General features: G+C 40.5%; 1 protein-coding gene across 11 annotated transcripts in view; it reads right to left on the reverse strand.

Moving 5' to 3' along the window:
• ANO4 (anoctamin 4) overlaps nucleotides 1-24,423 on the reverse strand; it is a 439,368-nt gene that overhangs the window by 41,012 nt on the left and 373,933 nt on the right. For all 11 annotated transcript variants that reach the window (XM_070370271.1, XM_070370269.1, XM_070370272.1 and 8 more), the window contains 8 exons: nucleotides 22,458-22,540; nucleotides 19,036-19,176; nucleotides 15,894-16,058; nucleotides 11,170-11,206; nucleotides 8,989-9,100; nucleotides 8,013-8,070; nucleotides 7,776-7,873; nucleotides 5,889-6,031 (listed from right to left, as the gene is read on the reverse strand). In XM_070370271.1, coding sequence (XP_070226372.1) covers nucleotides 5,889-6,031; nucleotides 7,776-7,873; nucleotides 8,013-8,070; nucleotides 8,989-9,100; nucleotides 11,170-11,206; nucleotides 15,894-16,058; nucleotides 19,036-19,176; nucleotides 22,458-22,540 — 837 coding nt within the window. The remainder of the gene's footprint in view (nucleotides 1-5,888; nucleotides 6,032-7,775; nucleotides 7,874-8,012; nucleotides 8,071-8,988; nucleotides 9,101-11,169; nucleotides 11,207-15,893; nucleotides 16,059-19,035; nucleotides 19,177-22,457; nucleotides 22,541-24,423) is intronic.

Here is a 24,423-nt window from a genome sequence, read left to right on the forward strand (position 1 = left end):
TAACAGTTCTGAGCTCCACATCAGAATCCCCAGTCTGGGCATCTGGTACTGGGAGGAGAAACCCTCAGCATAATATTTGGCTTTGAATGCCAGTGGATCTTGATCCCAGGCACTTCACAGGACTCTTAGAAGGTAACAAACAAGGTCTCATGTGCACTGGGCAGGGAAAAGCAGTGACTTCATAGGAACCTGGCCCAGACCTACCTTCTGGCTTTGGAGTGCCTCCTGGGGTGAAAGATCTCCAAGGGATGGCTGTGGCTCACTGTGGGGACAAGAACAATGGTGGAAGAAGTACTGGGGAGTATTCACTGATGTGAGCTCTGCTGCAGGCTGCCTTTTTTCTCAAGACCTGGCCCCATTCAACAGCAGGTAGGTCCCAGTGTTGAGATGCCTTAAGGACTCCCTGGTGGCTCAGAGGGTAAAAAGTCTGCCTGCAATGTGGAAGACCTGAGGTCGATCCCTGGGTCAGGCAGACCCCCTGGAGAAGAAAATGGCAACCCACAAGTATTCTTGCCTGGAAAATCCCATGGATGGAGGAGGAGCCTGGTGGGCTACAGTCCATAGGGTAGCAAAGAATTGGACAGGAATGGGAATGTAGCTCTAGCCATCAGCAGATAGACTGCCTAAAGCCAACCTGAGCAAATCAGTCTGTGCAATATATTGAGTCAACAAACTGAAAAATAAAAGCTATGTGATCATTTTAATAGAATGTTTTACCAAATTCAACATCTATTTATGATAAAAACTCTCCAGAAAGTGGACTTAGAGGGAATATATCTCAACAGAATAAAGGCCGTATATAACAAACCCACCACTAACATCATACTCAATGGAGAAAAGCTAAAAGCATTTCCTGTAGGATTAGGAGCAAGACAAAAACGTCCCCTCTCACCACTTTTATTCAACATAGTTCTGGACATCCTAGCCAACAGCAATCAGAAGAAGAAAAGGAATCCAATTTGGAAAAGAGGTAAAACTGTCACTATTTGCAGATGAAATGATACTGTACACAAAAAACCCTAAAGATGCTATCAGAAAACTACTAGAGTTTATTGATGAATTCGGTTAAGATCGCAGGAAACAGTATATTCTGTTGCATTTCCGTATACTAACAACAAAAGATCAGAAAGTGAAGGAAATAATCCCATTTACCATCACATCAAAGCAAATAAAATACCCAGGAATAAGCCTACCAAAAAGGCAAAACACTGAAAACTCTTAAGATGCTGATGAAAGAAATGAAGATGACACACACAGATGGAAAGATACCCTGTGTTCTTGGATTGGAAGAATTAATATTATCAAAATGATTATACTACCCAAGGCAATCTACAGATTCAATGCAATTTCTATTACCAATGGCATTTTCCACAGAACTAGAATGAAAAAAATCTTAAAAATTAGTATAGAAACACAGAAGACCCCAGATAGCCAAAGCTATCCTGAGAAAGAAAAATGGATCTGGAGGAATCTGGTTCCCCAACTTCAGATTATACTACAAAGTTACAGTCATGAGAATAGTATGTTACTGGCACAAAAGCAGAATTATAGGTCAATGGAACAGGACAGAAAACCCAGAAATAAACCCAAGCATCTATGGTAAATTAATCTATGGCAAATCAGGCAAGACTATACAATGGAGAAAAGACTTCAATAAGTGGTGCTGGGAAAACTGGACAGCTACATACAAAAGAATAAAGACCTAAATATAAGACCAGATACTATAAAACTCTTAGAGGAAAACATAGAACACTTTTTGACATAAATCACATGAATATATTTTTGAATCTACCTCCTAGAATAATGAAAATAAATGGGACCTAATTAAAAGCTTTTGCAGAGCACAAGAAACCACCAATAAAATGAAAAGACAACCTACAACATGGGAGAAAATATTTGTAAATGAAGTGATCGACAAGGGATTAGTTTCCAAAATATACAAACAGCTCATGCAGCTTATTATGGAAAAAACAACCAAATCAAAAATGGTCAGAAGATCTAAATAGACATTTCTCCAAAGGAGACATACAGATGACCAACAGGCACATGAAAAGACATTCAACATTGCTATTTATTAGGGAAATGCAAATCAAAACTACAATGAAGTATCACCTCACACCAGTCAGAATGGTCATCATCAAAAGGTCTATAATAACAAATGCTGGAGAGGGTGTGGAGAAAAGGGAACCCTCCTATATGCTTTGTGGGAGTGGTACAACCACCATGGAGAACAGTATGGAGGTTTCCTAGAAAGCTAAAAATAGAGCTATCACATGATTTATCAATCCAACTCCAGGGAATATAGCCATAGAAAACCATAATTCCAAAAGATACATGACCCCAATGTTCATCAAAGCACTATATACTATAGCCAAGATGTGGAAGCAACATAAATGTCTGTTGACAGAGAATTGGATAAAAAAGATGTGGTACATATATACAATGGAATATTACTCAGACATTAAAAAGAATGAAATAATGCCATTTACAGCAACATGAATGGGCCTAGAGAATATTGTTAGTAAAATAAGTCAGACAGACAAATGCTATATGATATCACTTACAAGTGGAATTTAAAAACATGATACAAATGAACTTATTTCCAAAATAAACTTATGGTTACCAAATGGGAAAGCTGGGGAGAAGAGATAAATTAAGAGTTTGTTACTCACATATTCATAGTACTATATATAAAATAATCAACAAGGACCTACTGTATAGCACAGGGGACTTTATTCAATATTCTGTAATAATCTATAAGGGAAAAGAATTTGAAAAAGAATGGATATGTATCTATATCTATATATACATATATAACTGAGGGGCTTCCCTGGTGGCTCACTGGTAAAGAATCTGCCTGCCAATGCAGGAAACACACGTTTGATCTCTGGGTCTGGAAGATCCCCTGGAAAGGGAAATGGCAACCCACTCCAGTATTCTTGCCTGGGAAATCCCGTGGACAGAGGAGCCTGGGGGGCTACAGTCCATGGGGTGGCAAAACAGTCATATAGCACTTAGCAACGAAACAACAGTGTGTAACTGAACCTCTGTGCTGTACACCCGAAACTAACAAAACACTGTCAATCAACTATAATATAAAAATTAAATTTAAAAAGTAACTATAGATAATATGTAAATAAATGGGTATTGCTGTCTTCCAACAGAATGATTTTCAAAGCCAGGCAGTGGGCCGGCTTTGGGTCTGATGCCAGTAGTGTGTTAACTCCTCACCTACGTATCCATGCGCAATTTTGTGAATATTCATTGATACATCCACTTTTGATTTATATGCCTTTCTCACTTTATATTCTACTTCAATGAAAACATTTTAAAAAATATAACAAAGCAGGAAGGTCATTAAGAAAATAACAAAAAACAACAAGAACAGAAGCGAGCAATTAGTATTCACTAGTCTTCTTGTGATAATTCAGAGATTTGTTTCTTGCTGCAAAGCTACTGTGGTATTTGGAGCACTACCAGTTCTAACCCCATAACAGCTTCTTTTCAAGCACTCTATATACCAACATTACTGTTCACTTCCTTCTTTATGGGAGAAGAATCCATTAAGAGACCTCCAAGTGGTTAGTTCTCTTAATGAATTCATCTTATTAAGTTTTATTATTAATGCCCAAATTGATTTCTTCTCCAGGTTATACCATTATGCCATCCTATAATTGAAACTCTAAAAACACCAGTAGATCGTAGGGTGAGAATAATTGACTCTAATCGTGGGAATAATTAATTGAAACTCTAAAAACACCAGTAGATACGTAGGACATGAGCGAATAATTGAAACTCTAAAAACACCAGTAGATACGTAGGACATGAGCGAATAATTGAAACTCTAATCACCAGGAGAAACATTAAGCATCACTTCTACCACTCCTTTAATTTTCAGATTTGCCCAAAAACATTTGCTTCTTTCAGAATTAATGCATCTTGCCCATCCCTTACTCCCACTTCCACCCCAATGTCTCAGAGCTTAAACATAATTAGAAAAAAAAACCCAAAACAACAAGAAAATCTATCCACACTCATTGAATCTGCTAAGATAGTTCAAGTTTTTCTTAAAACTTAAGATACAAAGATACAAAGAAAAATAATAATGACATGGTTAACATATATCCAGTACATACTCTGAGCTAGGTATTGTTCTAAGCCCTTCCCATGCATTAATTTATTTAGTCCACACAAAGATACACTGAAGGGGTTACTCTTTTTATCCCCATGATAGAGAAGTGGAAAGTGAGACAAAGACATTAAGCAATTGCCCAAGGTTTCAGAGTTAATAAGTGAGGGGCTGGGATGGCAACCCACTCCAGTGTTCTTGCCTGGAGAATCCCAGGGATGGGGGAGCCTGGTGGGGCTGCTGTCTATGGGGTCACACAGAGTCGGACACGACTAAAGCAACTTAGCAGCAGCAGAAGACTTGTGAGAGTCCCTTGGATTGCAAGGAGATCAAACCAGTCAGTCCTAAAGGAAATCAACCGTGAATATTCAGTGGAAGGACTGATGCTAAAGCTCCAATACTTTGGCTACCTGAATAAGAGCTGACTCATTGGAAAAGAGCCTGATTCTGCAAAAGATCAAAGGCAAAAAAAGAAGGGCAGTAGAGGATGAGATGGTTAGACAGCATCACTCAATGGACATGAATTTGAACAAACTCTGGGACATAGTGAAGGACAGGGGAGCCTTGCATGCTGCATTTCATGGCGTTGCAAAGAGTAGGACACAACTCAGTGACTGAACAACAGCAGCAATCTGTTTCTAAAGTCCATGCTCTCAGATACATGGTAAAATAAACAGCTTGGGTTTGATTACAGAGAAGTGAGATTCCTTCAATGGAAGTGTAGCATTAAGCTTATACATTCCCAGATTCCTGCCACCCTTTCCAAGAGAAATGACTGCCCATTCTACCTGCTAGCAACTCATCCTGCAGCATCTCTGCTACTTTATTGCACTTAACATTTCACATCTCTGACTTCCCGCCATGGAGCGCTCTTTGAGAACTATGATTGCGCCTCATTCCTTCTTGTATCTCCAGTGTCTGCTGGATACAAACTACTATATATAAAATCAACAACAAGGTCCTACTATATAGTACAGGGAACTATAGTAAATGTCTTGTAGGAAAAGATCATGAAAAAGAATATCTGTTCTTTTATATATATATATGCATAATTGAGTCCTTTTGTTTTACACCTGAAACTAACACAACACTGTGTTACTAACACTGTAAATCAACTATACTTCAATCAAAAAGAAAGATATGTGCTGAATGAATGAATCAATCATACCATGAGTGATCACTCCTTTTTCTTTGCTTCTCCAGGTTTTCAGCTCATTTTTTTTTTCTGGTGATTTATTGCAAGGGAAAGGACACAATGTCATGAAGAATGTGAAGTGACTTGGCACTATTTCTATCAATAAAGTTTCCTAAAGCAAGATACCCTTCCTCTGAATTTAGCTCAAGAATCCCTCCACACTGTCAGCCTCAACAATAATGGTATATGTCTAGTTAAATACAGCTATTGGAGAAGGAAATGGCAACCCACTCCAGTGTTCTTGCCTGGAGAATCCCAGGGACAGGGGAGCCTGGTGGGCTGCCGTCTATGGGGTCGCACAGAGTTGGACACGACTGAAGTGACTTAGCAGCAGAGAGCTAAAATTCACATTTATAATTAATAGGATAAAACAGAAAACAAGGTCCTACTCTAGAGCATAGGGAACTATATGCAATATCCGATGGTCAACCATAATGGAAAAGAATATGAAGAAATATACATATGTATAACTACTTTGCTGTATAACAGAAATTAACACAACACTTAAATCAACTAAAATTCAATAAAATTTTTAAAATAGAATAAAATAGACTATTTTCATACTCATTTCTAAGTATTCATCAAAGAGTCCGTAGGCATTCATCGGCTGAAGGTTGTAGTCCTTTTCCCATTGTGGGAAACTTATTTTCCTTTCAGGCCCATGTTCTTGTCGTACTTTTCTTCTAGTCCACCAATTCTGAATTAACCTGCACAACAAAATCAATTTATTAAAAAAAAATATATATATATATATAACTGATCATAAGACTTAAGTAATAAGAAGTAGAGTTAAAATATAGAGCAATAGTTTAAAAAAATTTAGGACAGGCTTTCTAGGAGCTAAAGCCTTGGATTAGGAAGGAAGTAACAATGGAGGCTATACTTCAAGCACTTGTACTTGCAAGTGAACAGAATGATGGATGAACTTATTTTAATCATTCACAAAACTGTCTCCTATTCAGTGTTGCCTTGGAGGGTTGGTTAGAGGAGAATGTTGATAAACTGATCCTCCAGTGTAAAGGCAACACTCAGACCTCTGAGGAGAAGAGGGGTTGGCCTTGCTGGCTTATTTAAGGAGGCATGAGCAGTCTTACCATGGGGTGCTGACCTGCAAACTGATTTGAGGATCCTAGAAAGTCTGAAAACCCACAAAGGCTTCCTCCTCTCCTGGCACACAGAAGCCTGCAGGTCTACAACTGGACTTGTCTGCTTTTGGCTTGAACTCAGTGGGGGCTCTGATTCCTAGTAAAATGCAGCTTACATTGGTGAGGTTAGTACATTTAACCTTAGCAGTGTTCAGAAGTGCATCTTATAATATGGAATGGGGTTGAAGAAATGTGCGGGAAGAATCAGGTCTGTATGCTGTAGGAGGCAAGGAGAAAGCTGAGGGGTATCTGAGAGTACCAATGCCAAAACAAAAATGTGAAATTAAATAAGAAAATGGGTATCAAAGACAATTCTGCCTAATTCACAATATTGTTCTATGTCCATATTCATAGAAGATAAGTATGGTTTCCTTGATGTCTATGACATTTTGATAAGTTATGGATCATACTTTAAAGGAGAATATGCTTCTAATTTTTTTTAAATTTTATGCTTTATCTTTTCAAAAGTTTTATAGAAAACATGAAACACTTGGAAGAAGTTTTCTAAAGTAAATCTGAGAAGAGAAAATTACTGGCATTGGTTCTTACAGGGAGCTAAGAGATGACTTTCCAAAGCGATAAGTTCCAGCTAATCCTTCTGGCTGAGTGGTCCTCCCTGAAACCTAGAATTCTCTATGGGGACACTGAGCTGACATGGAAACCTATATGTATAGAATTAAAGCAGAAATAGAACTGCTGTTGATTTATGTCCCTTTAAAACTTAACTGACCATAACTGAGTAAACACAGCCAAATTCAAGGTTATCCTTAAAAAACTGATGCAAATGTTTGCCCATTGCCATCAACATAAACTGTTATTAGTGATAATAACAGTTTTAACTGGTTAAGATCTGCTGACTTAGAAATAATCCAATTTCTTTTTTAAATCCTATTTTTAGGGGGGTATTCCTTTTCTACATAGTCTGAATTTAAAGTAGTTAAAAAATGACCATTTGTGATTTATTGCAGAGGCTGGGGAGTAGACACAGAGATCCAGTTAATGTGTCATCATTTAAAGCAGCTTGGAAGTGGATATCCAATATTAGGGGTCCACAGAGACTTCTTAAAGAATATTCACTTTTGTTCATGCAGTTTGTGCTAAATCTTCAAAAAGGGCCCATGTTTATTACTTTCATCATTTGTCTCTGAATATCTAAGCATGAAGACTAGCTCCAGGTATAATATGCATGGGCTTAACTGCTGAGTCTGCATTGCTTATCTTACTTGCCACACCTAGAAAAGCCAATAGACAAGCCAATAGCCAAGAGACATGCTGCCTCTCAAGTATAGATACCTAAGGTACTTACGGGTAGCCAAGTTCCATGAAATTATTCCAGGTCTGCTTTAGCACCATTATAATACCCATTTGCATACAGAGATCAATAAGGCATCCACTAGGGTGGCACTGCGAGGTAAGCAAACACAGAAATTCAAGAATCAATGGACGGGAAGAAAGGCTGTCTGCTTTCTAATCTGCACAAAGTTGCCCTCAGGCTGTTTAATATAACTCTGTAGGAAAGTAGGAGTGATGGGAGAATACCGACCTCTTCTAGTCTCCACCTGTTTATCAGCCTCAAGTAGGCACCTGGGTGTCCTGTGAATCTTCAACACACACAGAAAAACAAGCCATTAGCATCCTGTAGCCTTCAATGAAGATTATATTCAGATTAGCACATCCTCCAGTGAAGATTATGGTGCAGTAAGGAACAGGTCTGATGGAATTAGGAAAACTCCCCAGAAATGGCATAATGGCAACTTCTGGAATTCTCTGGGGGTATTTCTCTTCTGGCTGTTCTGCCTGGCTGCTGACCACAGAGGCCAGTTTTTGCTGCATGCTGTAACTTTTAACATTTTCTGCTTAATATCAAGTGCTTGTTGTGTAAACAGCAGGTTGGGTACAGTTGATCTTTTGGAACATTAGTAATGCTTTTTTTAAAGAAAACTATTTGACTAGAATGCCATCAAGTAGCTAGAAACTGCAGAGAGGCTGCTCATCCTGTTCACCAAAACCCAACACTTGGCTCTTCCCTGGTTCTCGTCTCCACAGACATAATTCGTGGTGATGGAATTCATGGGACATGGCCACTCCAGATCCTCAGAACTGCTGGATTCAGAAGTAACCCAGGCTCCCTCAGCATGGGTTAGCCCCCTTTCCCATGTGAATATCCTTCCCCACTCTGTGCGGTCAGGGACATAGGACATGCTCCCCGCCGTCCTCCATGATGTCACCTGCTCTTACAGGTACAAGATCCAGGGGCCTGATTCAGATACCGATGGAGCCTGCAAGAGTTACACTCATCCTTCACATGTGCAAACTATTTTTTTCTACTCACCTTAGCAAGAAAGGGTACAAGGGGCTCTGACAGAGGCCATCCCGGGAATGGGAAGGTAAAAGAAAGGAGACTGATCTTTTTATACTTTATGAAGTTACTCTAAAGGCTGCCTTCTCTGTCATCCCTGGTCAATGACCTTTGCGTGCTGTTCCTAGCCCCAGGATGTGCAGAGATACGGGGTTCTTACCTTCCGAGGAAGAACGCGATGTAAAATGTGGAGCTGTTCAGATTGACAAACTGAAAAAGAAACATTTTCAGGGTGAAGCTGTTCTCCCACTCGGACTCTGTGCGAGGCTGTTCTGTGGACACAAGGGGAGCAGAGTTTGAGAGAGGCTGCGTCTGACTCCTCTCAGCTCCCTCTGTCACTCTCCAGACACACAGGGTGGGTGCACAGGAGGTCCAAGGAGGCTGCAGGAGACCCATAGATGGCGTGCAATGGAATGGACCATCCATGGGATCCTCAAGCTCCCAGACCAGCCCCAACAAGGGTTTGGTGGCAAATGGCTACACTTGTCTGAGGGGAGGGGATATGTGGTTTGTTCCTCTGTTCTAGGATGCCCCGAGAGCCTGGGTCAGACACAGCCAGGCTGAAGGCACCACATGCCTAGCCCTGGCTCTTTGCAGGAGCCTTTCTTTTGCTCTTAGGACCCACCTCATAGGTGGAAATTGTGTGGGCTCAGGTCCCCTCCCAGCTCCTAATAACTCTGTGGTCTTGACTTCTATTTCTGCTGTGATGTGAAGTGCTACTGGACTAGAAGTCAGACCCCCATCTCAGAATGAGCATCTGACTCCTTTACCTGTCACCCTCATCCAGCATCATTTTCAATTTCATGTACAAATACCCAGATGACTTCACCTCTAGAGCTTTTACTAGCATCTTTGTTTTATAATTTCCTGACCTCAGTCAGGCACCAATTCTCATCTCCTCATATTTCAACGTCCATACAGCAAATGCTTTTTGGACACTGTGATACAGCCAAAAATATGGCTCAGTCCTCCAACCTGAAATCTCACGTCAAATGCACTTCTCCTTCACTAGGACTTCCATCCTCACCTCAAACAACATCAAAGAAAATGCATTTAATGCAACAGTACTTTCTGTTTCTACGTAGATTCCCTGAGCTTCTAGTTGCTCATTTACCACTTTACTTCATCAATTCCTTTCCCACAAATGATAACTCAAAATGCTTCCCAGGAGGATATCTGAGAAGGGAGGGGAGAGACAAAGTGAATCTTATTTTAAATGGTTTAAATGTCCATTTCAGAACAAGGCTGTACTCCTGTGGAGGGAAGAAATGACAAAGGCTGCTTTAGGGCTTTAGCTTCATTTCATTTCTGCTACTGAATTCTTGGTTACACAGGAAGGTCTCCTAGGTCATCAATCAACTGGTGGTTTCCCAGATGGACCAGACTGACCAGGGCTGGATCTCCATCAGCATCTTTTCCAGCCTGCATCAAGTTGCCACTGGACAAAGACTGTATCAATGGGCAGTTATCTCTTCTGTGGACATGAACTTTTATCTTTTGGGGAAAAGAGTGGTGGTGATGGAAGATTTCTGTGACTTTACAGGAGATGTGCCAGGTGCCTGGCTCTGTATCTGGCACATAGAAGGGCTAAATAAACAGCATCTTTTATTATAATGGTTATTATAAATAAAAACACCTCTGTGTTTTTCCCCTTTTGGAAAAGCTACATATGGGAATGCACTAAAACAGGTTCTGTGTGGGAGCATATAATTTTCACAGACTGCATAGAGTAAAATGACTAATATCTCATTAATGAAATTGGGACAGTTCCTCTGTCTTGAAAATGTAGTGAATGCACAGCTTACAGCTGGCACCAGACTGCTCTGGTCCTTTACAGGGTCTTAGGCGTAACTGTTCAGATAAATATTTCTACAAATGTCTGTGATAGTTAGCCTGCCTATATTCCTGGTAAAAGACTCCTAGTCTTCAAAGCAACTAACTTTGCTATGATTTTATATGCCATGAAGACTGGCTATGTTTTTAATTAAATGAAAATTGTAGGCTGTAGCAAATGACTCCTTTCCTAAATGATTATAGGTACTTCATACACATGTATTTTTGTGATGTTATAGTTTTGGGGCATTAAGAGAAAACCTACTTTAAATTGTGTTAGTTCATGAAAGGATAGTATTTGTGGGAGCTTTTAAAACTTTAGGTAGGAAAGATTCTCCCAGCTCTTAGACATAGTTAACATGTCCTATTGAGAGCAAAGAGCAAATTGTTGTACACAATTCAAAATAAAGGGAATGCTTCTTTTCAGCAGTGTTTCAGATACGACTCTTTGAGAAGGCATTTTTCAGACCACAATAATGTATCATGAAATTAACAGGGTTCTACTCACCTAAATTTGTCAGAAGAAGAGCAACCTTTTCATAGAGCTGTAAAATAAATTTCCTACATTTAACAAACTGTAGATGGTCTAAGATAGGTAATTATGAAGCAAATGGATAATTAAGTCATGAATGAAAATAATTACCATCCCCCTGTTGAAACAATGAAAATACTGTCTACAATTATGTCTTTTCAGGGCAAGAAAGAAATGTCCAAGGGCCCATTTTTGAAATCTCACTTTTTGATTGGGATGAATAATTCTGTGACAATAAGCCAGCTGCCATAATTAGTAACTTGCTAAGTGATGCTGGGCAAGTCATAATATTCCTGGGACTCAGCATCCTCAGGGTAAAATCTCTAAGACTGCTTCTGAAGAGAGTCTGTAATCCCATTGTTTTTACCGGCTATTGTATTTTCTAGATTATAGCATTCATAAATAATAAAGTGATGAAACATTATTAGGAACCACCAAACTTATGGTACTATGCTTTTCCATTAATTAATTAGGTGCATCCCTAACTCACCTAACCATCTGGTTAATGGAAATGGATGGCTCGACAAGGGGAGTGTGCCCGTGTGTGTGTGTGTGGAAGTGCAGGGGGTACAGTTAAGGTACTCCCCACCCCGATGGAAGGGGAGTGTGCCCATGTGTTTGTGTATGGAAGTGGAGGGGTTAGAGTTAAGGGCAAACCCTCCTTAAGAGGTTTCCTAGGAGGACATACATTGAAAGAAAAAGGGCAAGTTCTTCCTCTAAAATGAAATATAATAAGTGAAGAGGAAAAAGAAAACTAGTCAAATGGATTTGAAAAATATGGAAATGAAGATCACCTTTAAACTAAAGTAGTAAAATCACACTGGGTAAAATTCCCCAGGCTGGAATTCTAGCTTTACCAGCCAGAAGGCTGTAGGTCTTAGGCATGTTACCTCACTTGTTCTTAATATCATCATTTTCCTTACATGTGGTTGAGACTCACTCATTTTGAGGTCTTTACTAACTTTTGAACTCTCTTACTCCAGATTTTTGGGCTAACTACCTAAAGTCAAAATACTCAGATTGCCTGACTTTAAACTTTCAGCAATAATTATGGTTTGTTATAGTAAAATACAATTCATATGGCCATAGTAACAAATTTTATATATAGAAACCTCAGACTCTGTAAGAGTCCAGCATTAAAAGAGATTGGTATAATTTTCAATACAAAGTCTTGTGGTATAGATGAGTCATACATCTCAACTGTATCATAAATATAAAATACTGGTTAACAACATATTAGGACAGACATATTTGATGTTAATCAAATGTACTTTAATATTACAAAAGTATTATATCATTAATTATCAAGGAAAATTAAATTTAACTGGTGAGACAACCTCAAAAATATGATGATACATGTAAGCTTCAGTGTATGGACTTTATCATCCATTTTGGTGACTAAGAAACCCTTTATTAAACACAAAAAACACCTGTGTAGCTGCTAGCACACAGTAGGTGCTTTGTACTGTCCCTAATTATATACTATTTCACCTCCCCTCCTGCTTCATTTTTACTTCATTTATTTTTTTTTCTTGGCTGTGTTCCATGAAGTAGAGATTGTTGGATACATGATTTTAAGTTAAGTGAATTATTACTCTGACAGCACTGGTACCTCGTCAAAATGTATCATCAAGTGTGTGTTTATAGACCCAAGGCATGTACACAGAAATTTATTTCTTAAGATGAATAAATTAAATTTTAGTAAGACTGGAGAAAAGAGATGATAAAAATACAGTAAATTTTAATGCACCACATCCTACCTGGATGCAGAATCTTTCAGTGCTCTGGCTCTTTGGTTCATTTCACTATGAATCACTCCCCTTTACAAAGATTATTCGACAGTTAACTTTAAGACCAGCTGAACTGTGGATGGGGCAGTGCTAGGGAGTGACAAACATCTACTTTCAGTCTCCACTGGACCAAACAGTTACACAGCCATCCTGTCAAAATGATCAGCAAGTGCTCCTTTTTTTTTTCTACCTTCTGGATTTTTAAACTTTTTTCCTACAATAATAAAGTTCCTGTATATTTAATAATAATTACATATGCTTCATTACCTCAGTGATTTCGAACTATTGCCCAGATTTAAGTTGCAGTATAAATAAGAGACAGGGGAACTATAATTGAACACATATTCCATACAAAACACTATACATGGCACTCTCTATATATTTATTCTCTCCTACAAACCTCAAGTCTAACAATGTCAGTCATTACATTTTGTTCTGTTATTAGTAACAACAGTTTACGGAGTGCCTACTTTGAGCCTGAGCCTGTTTTGTCACTGGGAAATAACAACAGAGGAAAAAAAAATGGCAAAGGTTTCTGCCTTCTTGGGGCTACACTGAAATGGAGAAGATAGATAATAAACACAATAAATGTTTAAAAATAGACTATTAGATGGTGATGAAATTAAAAGACACTCCTTGGAAGAAAAGTTATGACCAACCTAGATAGCATATTGAAAAGCAGAGACATTACTTTGCCAACAAAGGTCCGTTTAGTCAAGGCTATGGTTTTTCCAGTGGTCATGTATGGATGCGAGAGTTGGACTGAAGAAAGCTGAGCACCAAAGAACTGATACTTTTGAACCGTGATGTTGAAGAAGACTCTTGAGAGTCCCTTGGACTGCAAGGAGATCCAACCAGTCCATTCTGAAGGAGATCAGCCCTGGGTGTTCTTTGCAAGGAATGATGCTAAAGCTGAAACTCTGGTACTTTGGCCACCTCATGCGGAGAGTTGACTCATTGGAAAAGACTCTGATGCTGGGAGGGATTGGGGGCAGGAGGAGAAGGGGACAACAGAGGATGAGATGGCTGGATGGCATCACTGACTCAATGGATATGAGTTTGAGTGAACTCCGGGAGCTGGTGATGGACAGGGAGGCCTTGGCGTGCTGCGATTCATGGGGTCACAAAGAGTCAGACACGACTGACTGACTGAACTGAACTGAACTGAATGCCAGAGAGGGCTTTCCAGGTGGCACTAATGGTAAAAACCAAAACAAAACAAACAAAAAACAAACAAAAAAAACCAAAACACCTGCTTGCCAATGGAGGAGATGTAAGAGATGCAGGTTCAATCCCTAGGTTGGGAAGATCCCCTGGAGGAGGGCATGGCAACCCTCTCCAGTATTCTTGCCTGGAGAATCTCATGGACAGAGGAGCCTGGCAGGCTACAGTCCATAAGGCTGTAAAGATTCAGACATGACTGAGGTGACTTAACATAGCACAATGCCATAGAGAGAAGTGAAGTGGGTGAGGAGTTAGGCAATGGTCAGAAAGCAGGAGTGGGTTGCAATTTTACATGGAGTGACCAGGGAAGCCCTCTACTGGAAAAGTAACCTTTGAACAAAGACCTGAAGGAGGTTTAGGAGTAAAGTCTACAGACCCCACAGGGAAGAAGGTCCTAGGTGGAGGGAAGAATCTGGGAAACCAAAAGGCCAAGGAGGAGCAGGGGAGTCAGGGTGAGAAGGGGGAAACAGGGTCAAAGACCCCACTGGGGCCAGATGAGGGAGACCCCAGTGGTCATGTGAAGACCTGAACTTTGAGTGAGAAGAAAGCCACTGGATACAGTGAGTGAGGCTGGCTTACTCATGTGAAGCTTGCTCTGGCTGCTGTGATGAGCCTGGGTTGAGCAGACAGGGAAGCTGGGAGACCAGTGGGGAAGGCACTGCAATAACCCAGGTGAGAGATCCTGAGGACTTGGACCAAGGTGGGACTTGGGATGTGTGAAAGGTGGTCAGACTCTGGATATATTTTCATGGTGAGAGAAACAGAGAAGTCAAGGAGAACAAGCTTTTCAGCCTGCGCAGCTATGATGGGGAGACTATGGGGGGAGGTGATTCTGGAAAGAAGATGGGGAGTAAGGGGGTTGAATGTGTTAGGTGAGGAGGAGTCTGGGATTCAAGGGAGACAGCTGGGCTGAAAAACACACTTGAAAAAAGCCTGAAATCAACACAAGCAACATGTACCACCCTGCAAGATTCCTTGCTGAGTTATCTCTAGGAATGCTTTGGATACAGATGAACTTCCCATCATTCAGAATCAAAAAAGAAATGGGAACCAACACTGTTGAGCTATGTCAGATTCTGAGCTGGGCCTTAAAATATATTTTTTCTCTTTGCTACCCCATGGACTATACAGTCAATGGAATTTTCCAGGCCAGAATACTGGAGTGGGTAGCCTTTCCCTTCTCCAGGGGATCTTCCCAACCCAGGGATCGAACCCAGGTCTCCTGCATTACAGGTGGAGTCTTTACCAGCTGAGCCACAAGGGAAGCCCAAGAATACTGGAGTGGGTGGCCTATCCCTTCTCCAGGGGATCTTCCCCACCCAGGAATTGAACTGGGGTCTCCTGCAGTGCAGGTGGATTCTTTACTAACTGACCTATCGGGGAAGTCCCTTTTTTTTTTTGTCTCTAAATTTCCCCAAGGGGCTTATAGTGTTACCTTATTGGATACATAAGGTAACTGAGGTTTAGAGAGGGCAAATGCCTTGCTCAATCTTATACTGTAGGAAATTCTACAGACCAGATTTGACTTGAGTCTTCTGTACACCCACAAAGTACACCTCATGCCAGGCCACAGGTGTCACATAACTGACCAATCTCTCTGAGGCCAGGTCCCTTTAGAAACAGAAGGCACAGTCACCTGCTGCACATAGTTTATCCATGTGACTAGTTACCCAGATGCTCACTTACCACATTCAGCAGCATAATGATGCAGAAATTGATGCACACAGCAGTTCCTGTGGTTGCAACCTGAGAATTATTCCTGATTAACGCCCACTTAAAGGCTGCGAAAGTGCTGACGGTCACCACCCTGTAAATGACAATCCCGAACACAGCGGCGATCACCACGCAGATCTGGCAGGAAGACAGAGGACACCCGGTGAGCACAGTGGTGGAATGTTTCAGGGAGGGCCTCCCACCCCCAAGAAGATCCTCCCACAGGAAAAGGAGATACGGTCATGGTGGTCCTGACTTGAGACACCATAACAAAAGGCACACTTGCCATGTGGCTGATACTTCCTCTCATCGGTTTGTATGTTCTTTGTTATCCAAATAGAAAAACCATGGTACTTGAGAGTTGATAAACTGTTAGGCTACAGACTGACACTTTTTAAATCAGAATATTAGATTAAGCAAATGAACAAATATTATGGAAAACTTATCATGTTGCTCTTCTGTTTAAAGCTATTTCTTAGCTTCCTTTTACTCTTAGGATAAAAGCAAAGCCCTTATGGTGGCCTGAAGAGTCTCTCCAGGCCCACTGTTTTTCCACTCACTCCAAAGACTCTAGACCTTTCCTTGTTGTTTCAAATAGTCTAAGCACACTTAATCTTCCTTTGCCCAAAACGCTGACCTGCCCATTCCCTGCCAAACACACGACACACCCACATGCACATCCATAATCTACTTAATACCTATTCATTCTTCACATCTCAAGAACTACTTCATAATTAATGCTTTTCATGAACCCCACCACCTCCCCACCCCGCCCGCCACTCCTCAGGCTTTTTGTTGTTGTTATATGGTACCAATGGCTTCCCAGATGGCTCAGTAGTAAAGAACCCGCCTCCCAATGGAGGAGACAGAAGAGACATGGGTCTGATCCCTGGTTTGGGAATATCCCGTGGAGGATGGTATGGCAACCCACTCCAGGTGCCTGGAGAATCCTATGGACAGAGGAGCCTGGTGGGCTACAGTCTGTAGGGTTGCAAAGAGTCAGACATGACTGTGCAACTGAGCATGTGCATGGTACCTATGCATTCTTGCAATATGCAGCTTAGTTGTTGTTATTCAGTTGCTAAACTTATAATTTCTAACAACTGTCTGCTTATTGTCAGTTTCCCCCAGACAGTAAGCTCTACCAAGGTAGGGATGGTGACTGTTGTTTCTGCAGTTCATGGTTTCTGCAACATCTTAGCATCATGCCAGGTGCTCAGTTATTTGTTGCTGAATAAGCCTATGAAAGGTACATACTCTTATCAGATAGATACACAGACTGAACTGAGGCATCTTCCTCTGAACACTTGATGGTGTTTGAGAAGAATATAGCATATCTCTATCTCTGTGAATAATGGGGATTTGAGATTCTGAAAAATTCTGTGGCTTTCATTAGATGACTCGCTTACTGTGTCTCAGAGAAGAGACCTTAGCTTACATGGCCGTCAAAAACTAGATCTTAAAGTGAGGCTTCAGGATGTGCTCTGGCAACTTAGAGCTTCTTTTTTTTATAGGAGCTTTCCTATGTTTTGCATAGACTCTGTCTTTGGTATACTGTGAGAGACATGCTCTAAAAGCCCAGGTATAAAACCTAGCTGAACTGGCAAAAAATAATAATAGTAGTAATAATAGAAAACAAACAAAAAACTGCCCGTGTCTGAATCCTGGAGCTGTTGATAGGGAGATAGGCGAGACCTACACTGAATTTTAGACAGGGTGGCGATATGCTACGATGGACAGTTCACTGTACTGAGTCAAAGTGGGGGCCGAGTCCTGGTTCAGCAACAACCTGGCAGTGTGACCTTGAGCAAGTAGCTTCTCCTCTCCAGGGCTTTAGCCTCTACAGGTCTTATTGTGAGAAATACAACCCAAAATAATACATATAAATGTACTGACAGGAGGCAAAGCCTGACCCCACTGCTTACAAAGCAGAATCTGTAGATAGGGCAGGATCTGAGTCTTGATCCAAGCTGAGGGACACTTGGGCAATCTGCCTACCCCACCATCTCCCCAGGTTCTTCCTGGCCACAGTGGGGAGATTGTCTGGATTTTCTGTTGTTCTGTCCTTCCCATTCGAGCCAATTAGGATATATATTGATGCACATGTGCTCTTTGAAAAGAGGAAGCTGGAGAATCCTAACCATTCCTTCCTGTTCTAAAACGACATTTCTGACAAATCGCATGTGTGCGGTTCAGTAACCGACAGGATCAAAGTGGGTCACAAAGTGACTTCTTTTTAGGAAAAGCTAACAATCCAGCTTCAGATTAGTATTTTGAAAACTGATATAACTATCAGCCGGAGAAGGCAATGGCACCCCATTCCAGTACTCTTGCCTGGAAAATCCCAGGGACGGGGGAGCCTGGTGGGCTGCAGTCCATGTGGTCGCTAAGAGTCGGACATGACTGAGGGACTTCACTTTCACTTTTAACTTTCATGCATTGGAGAAGGAAATGGCAACCCACTCCAGTGTTCTTGCCTGGAGAATCCCAGGGACGGCGGAGCCTGGTGGGCTGCTGTCTTATGGGGTCGCACAGAGTCGGACACGACTGAAGCGACTTAGCAGCAGCAGCAGCAGCATAACCATCAGCAAAATAAATGTTAGGGAGTTAGAGCTGGCATTAAAAAACAGACTAATAAAACAAAAAAAAAATCAGAGTTCCTTGAATATTATAAATATGGGCATTGTTTCAATAACTATTTTCAGTTTTATACATCTATTTGCATAGCATATACTGGGTAATGGCAAAGAATGTATTTCTTATTATATGGGCATTGTAAAAATGAAAGCTTGAATGACATTGCTGTAAGTTCCATCTCATAGTTTTAGTTCCTTTCATTATGGCATAGACAAATGGAAAGAATAGTAGTTAGAGAACCTGAGCTTTTGGCTATTTCCTGGCTAGCCTGGGTGAGTCCCTTAACCTTCTGGAGTCTCAGTTACTCCACCTGTAAAATGGGACAGCAGTGTCACCCCCGGTCATCACATAGAACTGTTGTGAGGTCTAAATATCAGAACGTACAAAAAATGTATTTAAATACCTGGTATGATTATTGTTCCCATGCTATAGGTTTGTACTTTATGAAACATAGTTGTGTAAAAAAAAGGATTCATACCATAAAAAATATTCCAGATGCAGAAACAATAAGTCGGCTGCATTTATCTGCAAATGCTTGATATGGTTCTGGCTTGCCGGAAATGGGATTCATCCTCTCTTTCTTGGAATACTTGGCTTCAAACTGGGGCCGTATTTCTTCCTAAAAAACAAGCAGACACATTTTTACATACTGAAGAGGTACCTGGTCAAGAAGAAGAAAAAAAAAATCATTTTACCCCACAGGAAAACAGTCAACAAATGTCACGGTCATCACTCACTCAATGATATGCACTTGGAAACCCAGGTTTAAATATTTCGAAATTGGCCACTTATTAAAGAAAATCTAAAGAATGATGATCTTCAATTATTATCATCATGGCTCTGTGATTTAGACTAATAGTTAAGTATTTCTATTATCTTATTAAATGATAGTGAGAAAGGGGCCAATTTGTCCCTGTCCCCAGTAGTTTGAAATAACTAACATGCTTTTATTTATTATTGAGGAATGATATGAACACCAGGACAAAGAAAACTTCTCAAGAGTGAAATGTTCAGAATTCATTTTATGAGTTATAATGCCAATATAAGTCTTAGTTTTCTACAATTTTTAGTTTTTCAATTTAGGCAGCTAAAAACCTGGTGAATCTATTTTTTAAATATGCTCCTATAGGAGTCATTCACCCTTAACCATAGATTTTAATGCATTCTTAATTGGTATTGAAAACAAGGTAAACGCCTTTCAAATCCAGTTAAAATCAAGGCTCCTCTAATTCTAAATCAAGCTGAGATTTTTATTTCATTGAGTTGAGCCCCATCCAATGTGAATGGCTTCTGACTAAAAGCAATTACAGGATTAGGAAAAGATAAGCAACAAAACGGTGTGCTGAAGTGGTTCTGACTAATTAGGAACTTGTTTTATGTGAGTGTCTTGGAAGAGGCAGGAAAAGGAGCAGAAACTCTGGTGCAAGGGAGACTTGAGTTAATTCAGGCAGAAACACTCAAGAGCTGGGTGAAGGTACTGACAGAAAGCAAAGAAGGACCTGACAGGAGAGAAATTATGGAGGGTCTGGTAGGGGCCACCCTGTGTAGGAGGAAAGGCAGCCTGATTCCCTGCACAGGATGAGCCTGATGCTGGCTTCACGCAGATAATCAGGAAGGTCATGGGGAGAGACAATTATAAACAGCCTCTGCCTCCTTTATTTCAGGTAGTTATACCTTAGGATATATCAGATCTAGAATATTCTGCTTCTTTGGGAAACTCAATTCATCAGGCTATAAGTGTCATCAAGGGTCACTAAGTTAATCATGCAGAAACTGAGGTCAATCATGGAGGCAGACCTGTCATCCTGGGTACGATAGGCTAAGTTTGTCCTCACCCTACCTCCCAATTCATAAGCTGAAGTCCTTACCCTCAGTATCTCAGAATGTGTCTGTATTTGGAGTCAGGGTCCTACAGATGTAATTAAGTTAAAATGAAGTCATTAGGGTGAACCCCAATCCAACATGACTAGTGTCTTTGTAAGAAGAGCACATTTAGAGATATGCACAGAGAGAAGACCATGTGAAGACTCATGGAGTAGATGGCCATCGACAAGCCAAAGACAGAGACAGGAACAGATCCTTCCCTCATGGCCCTCAGAAGAAACCAGCCCTGCCAATGATCTCGGACTGCTCACCTCCAAACTGTGAGACTAAGCCAACCAGTCAGTGTGCTTTGTTATGGCAGCCTTAGCCAGTAATACTCTGCGTTACCCCTGAAGGAGGCATGCAGCTCATCTGGGTTCTTCTGCACAGCAAGCTGAGAGCCACAGGCTAGGAGTAATAGGCATTTCTACATTGAATCCCAAACAGAACTGGAACTGCACACAGCTCCTGACCTGACCTCTACACAGGGGTGCTGAGTGAAAGCACGGTTCAGCAGTCCATGCTTTTAACAGGGCTGGGAATCCAGAAGGATCCAGACTTACCAGAGATACGTTTACCCTAAAGATACCCACATAGTGCGCCCACTACAAGTGCCAGTGGTGACTTTAGACTGGTTTAATCAAAGTTACTTAAATAATGCTACACTTTGTAGCCAACAGGGGAGAATTTAGAAACATTTTTCTTTAGAAATGAAAAAAAAAAAAAATCCAAAGGTGAAGTAATTTGCCTTAGACAACATAGCTTCTTGGTGGTGACCTGGATACCCAGGAAACAGTATTTTCCATCCCATGTGAAAGCTACTCCTATACACACATGGAACAAAAACCAGAACAGCTCCACCCAGGAGGAAGTCTCGAATGCAGTTTTGCTGCAGTTGGTAGCTTTCAGAAACCTGGGCGGTCCCTTCCAACTCAGAAAACCATTTTCTAGAGAGTGAATGCTTATACAAGCCTGAGAGGGGCCTTAGCACAGGAACAAGGATTGCTGAAAATCCCAGTATCATGTCTATATTTAAAAATTACCCAAATATGTTCATGGGCTTGAGGAGAAAAGGCATCCATCCACAAGGTATGATTTGAAGGAAAAAACATTCCTCTCAAAATTATGTCCCCTACAAAACCTATCCCAGGGCTAAAATTCTCAGTTATGTTTGCAGACGATTCCATTTAATTTATAAATATAAACATATGTGTCTCCTGGAAGGAAAACACCCATTAAGACCCATGGTCATATCATATATGATGACTGCATTGGATTTACTTGCACCTGTAGACTCTCAGGAAATGGAACTCAGGAGAGGCAGGGGATGAGAGGAAAGAAAGACGAGTTCAGGCCTGAGTGACTCTCAAGGGAAAGCAGTGTCCGAGAGACATACAATAACCAAACTCAGCATGGGGCCTTAAGACTTTTGACATAAAGACCAGACACAGGTTAGGAAAGGGCATGGTGTACTGGCCGGGAAGGGAGAGTAACATGTCTGAGGGCCCAAGTTTACCTCTGCTGGACAGTTTTATCTAGTGGTGGCCGGCTTTTAGCACATCAACCAAAGAGCATGCATGCGTAGTGGTTCCCCCTCGGTATTTATCATGTGAGAATCCTTCTGAGCTGTCCAGGGTCCTGAAGACTTAATCATTTCCTTGGAGAACTTTAGGAGGTCTGCTTTCAAGTGCCTATAACTGTAAACTAATATTCTCCTTCTGACACAGTAAAGAGAATGGATAATATTTAAGGAAACTAAACAAATCTTACTACCAATTCTTCTAATGTCTCTGCATACAAGTGAAATGCTTTACTTAGCCATGAACTTTTTACTCCACTAAGAAATCAAAATGTATTTTTAAAAATTCTTCTGCTACATTTTTATAATGCTTGAAACTTCCTGCAGAGACAGGTATAAAAATGCTTTATGAGTCAACCTGACTTCTATCACAGAGCAGAAAGTGATGACTCAAAAGGGATTGTGTATTTCTTGATTATCTGCTTTTTTTTTTTTTAATTGAGGTAAATAATACAAACCTCCTCTTCTTCCCAGTCTATCAAATCCCAGTCATAAGCAATTACTGCTCTCCGTCTTTTCCAAAACTCCAGGAAAACTGTTGCTGGAACAAGCAGAGAAAGACAGATATTTTCAAATAAAACAATGTCTTGAACTGTGTCAACAGATAATGAAGCCATTGTAAAGAATGACAGCTGTTTGTGTAAGCATTCTTGAATATCAGAATTTCTAGCTAAACATCATTTAACAAAGATCATTTTCTGAGAATTACTAAGCCTGTGTCAAACATAATGAAAACTCAAGAGATTTAAATTAAGCTGATTTGCAAGTCATGGCAGAACAGACTTATTAGAATGACAAAGCTTCTGGGATGTAAGAATACAGAAAACTAGGTTATCAATATCTTTCTATCTGATTGAGTATTTAACAACTTATTGACCAGAGATATATTAATACATCTTTTGTTACCTGAACATTATTGACTAGAGACGTATCAATAATCACTTACATAATAAATTGCCAGAGAAGGAAATGGCAACCCACTCCAGTATTCTTGCCCGGAGAATCCCATGGACAGAGGAGCTGGCAGGCTACAGTCTGTGGAGTTGCAAGAGTCAGATACGACTTAGCAACTAAACTACTACTACTAACAAATTGCCAGCTACAGGTGTTAGTTTCTACAAAAATCCCCTGGTCAATAATGTGTTAAACAGCGAGGGACAGAAAAGCGAAAACAAAACTTAGCAGTTCACATGTATTTAATTGGCAGAGATTTCTCATTCCCTCCAATCCTCCTCAGGACAAATATCCTCATATTAAAGGCAAAGTGTGTTAATTGTATTAAAAAACCTTTTCAAGACTGTTCCAACCTTTTTCAACCTTTACCTTTACTACCCAGGTAAAGCTGATGGTGATCCTCATTTAGCCAAAGTAACTTTCTACTCAATTCAGTTTAAATATATCAACACAAACGAATTGCTGAGTATTATAAAATGACAGGTCAAAATATGATCAAGACATATTCCTGTTGCCTAGGAAGCCACAAGCCAGAAGAGGGGACACGTGCATGCATTCACTCACTCACTCAGAGGATGGCTGCAACTAAGAATCGCACAGAGACACCCTAGGAGAGGGAACTGTCAGATCCATCTCTACTGGGTCTTACTGTGTAGTCAGATTAGAAAAAGGGGAAAATATGTCAATGTCCTATGTTTGCAATCAGTTTCATGGAGAAAAGTAAGCATCCAAATGTTCATTCCAAAGAGAGATAATGACTTCCTTCTTTTCTGCTCCCCTTTGCCCTCAGTTCAGTTCAGTCACTCAGTCATGTCCGACTCTGTGACCCCATGGACTAGCACGCCAGGCTTCCCTGTCCACCGCCAATCCCCAGAGCTTGCTCAGACTCATGTCCATCTAGTTGGTGATGGGGATCTGTAGTCCTCTTCTCCTCCTGCCTTCAATCTTTTTCAGCATCTTTCCTCATTAGTGGAAAGATTCCTCATTAGTGGAAAGATTCCTCAGTATTGAGACATAGAACACATATTTAAAAATAAGTAAGTGGAAAGATATTATAAGGTAACAGTTAAGAGCTCTCTGGCTTGTGACTTAGACATTCTTAGCCTTGAAATCCAGTTCAGATACAAGCTGTGCTACTATTGGCAAGTGAATTAACATTTCTAATTCTCAATATCCTGCTAAGCAAATTTAAGATGGCAATATAATCCCTATCTGCAATGACAAAATTCAAAATGCTCTAAAAGTTTTAAGTTTTTCTTCCTAGGTCTGGCACAAATTCATCATGTGGCAAGCTGTGCCCTTGACTGAGGTGATGCTACTCAAAGTCTTTATTAATCCATCTTCTTAGACTAACGAGGGTGACCAAAGCATAAGTGACTTGTAGGACAATACTGAGTGGTCTAACACATATAATTGATATACTAGATAATATGATTCTGGAAAGTTTTCTAAAAACATGCAAGATCTGTA

Source organism: Bos mutus, chromosome 5 (assembly GCF_027580195.1).
Source record: "Bos mutus isolate GX-2022 chromosome 5, NWIPB_WYAK_1.1, whole genome shotgun sequence".
Lineage (NCBI taxonomy): Eukaryota > Metazoa > Chordata > Mammalia > Artiodactyla > Bovidae > Bos > Bos mutus.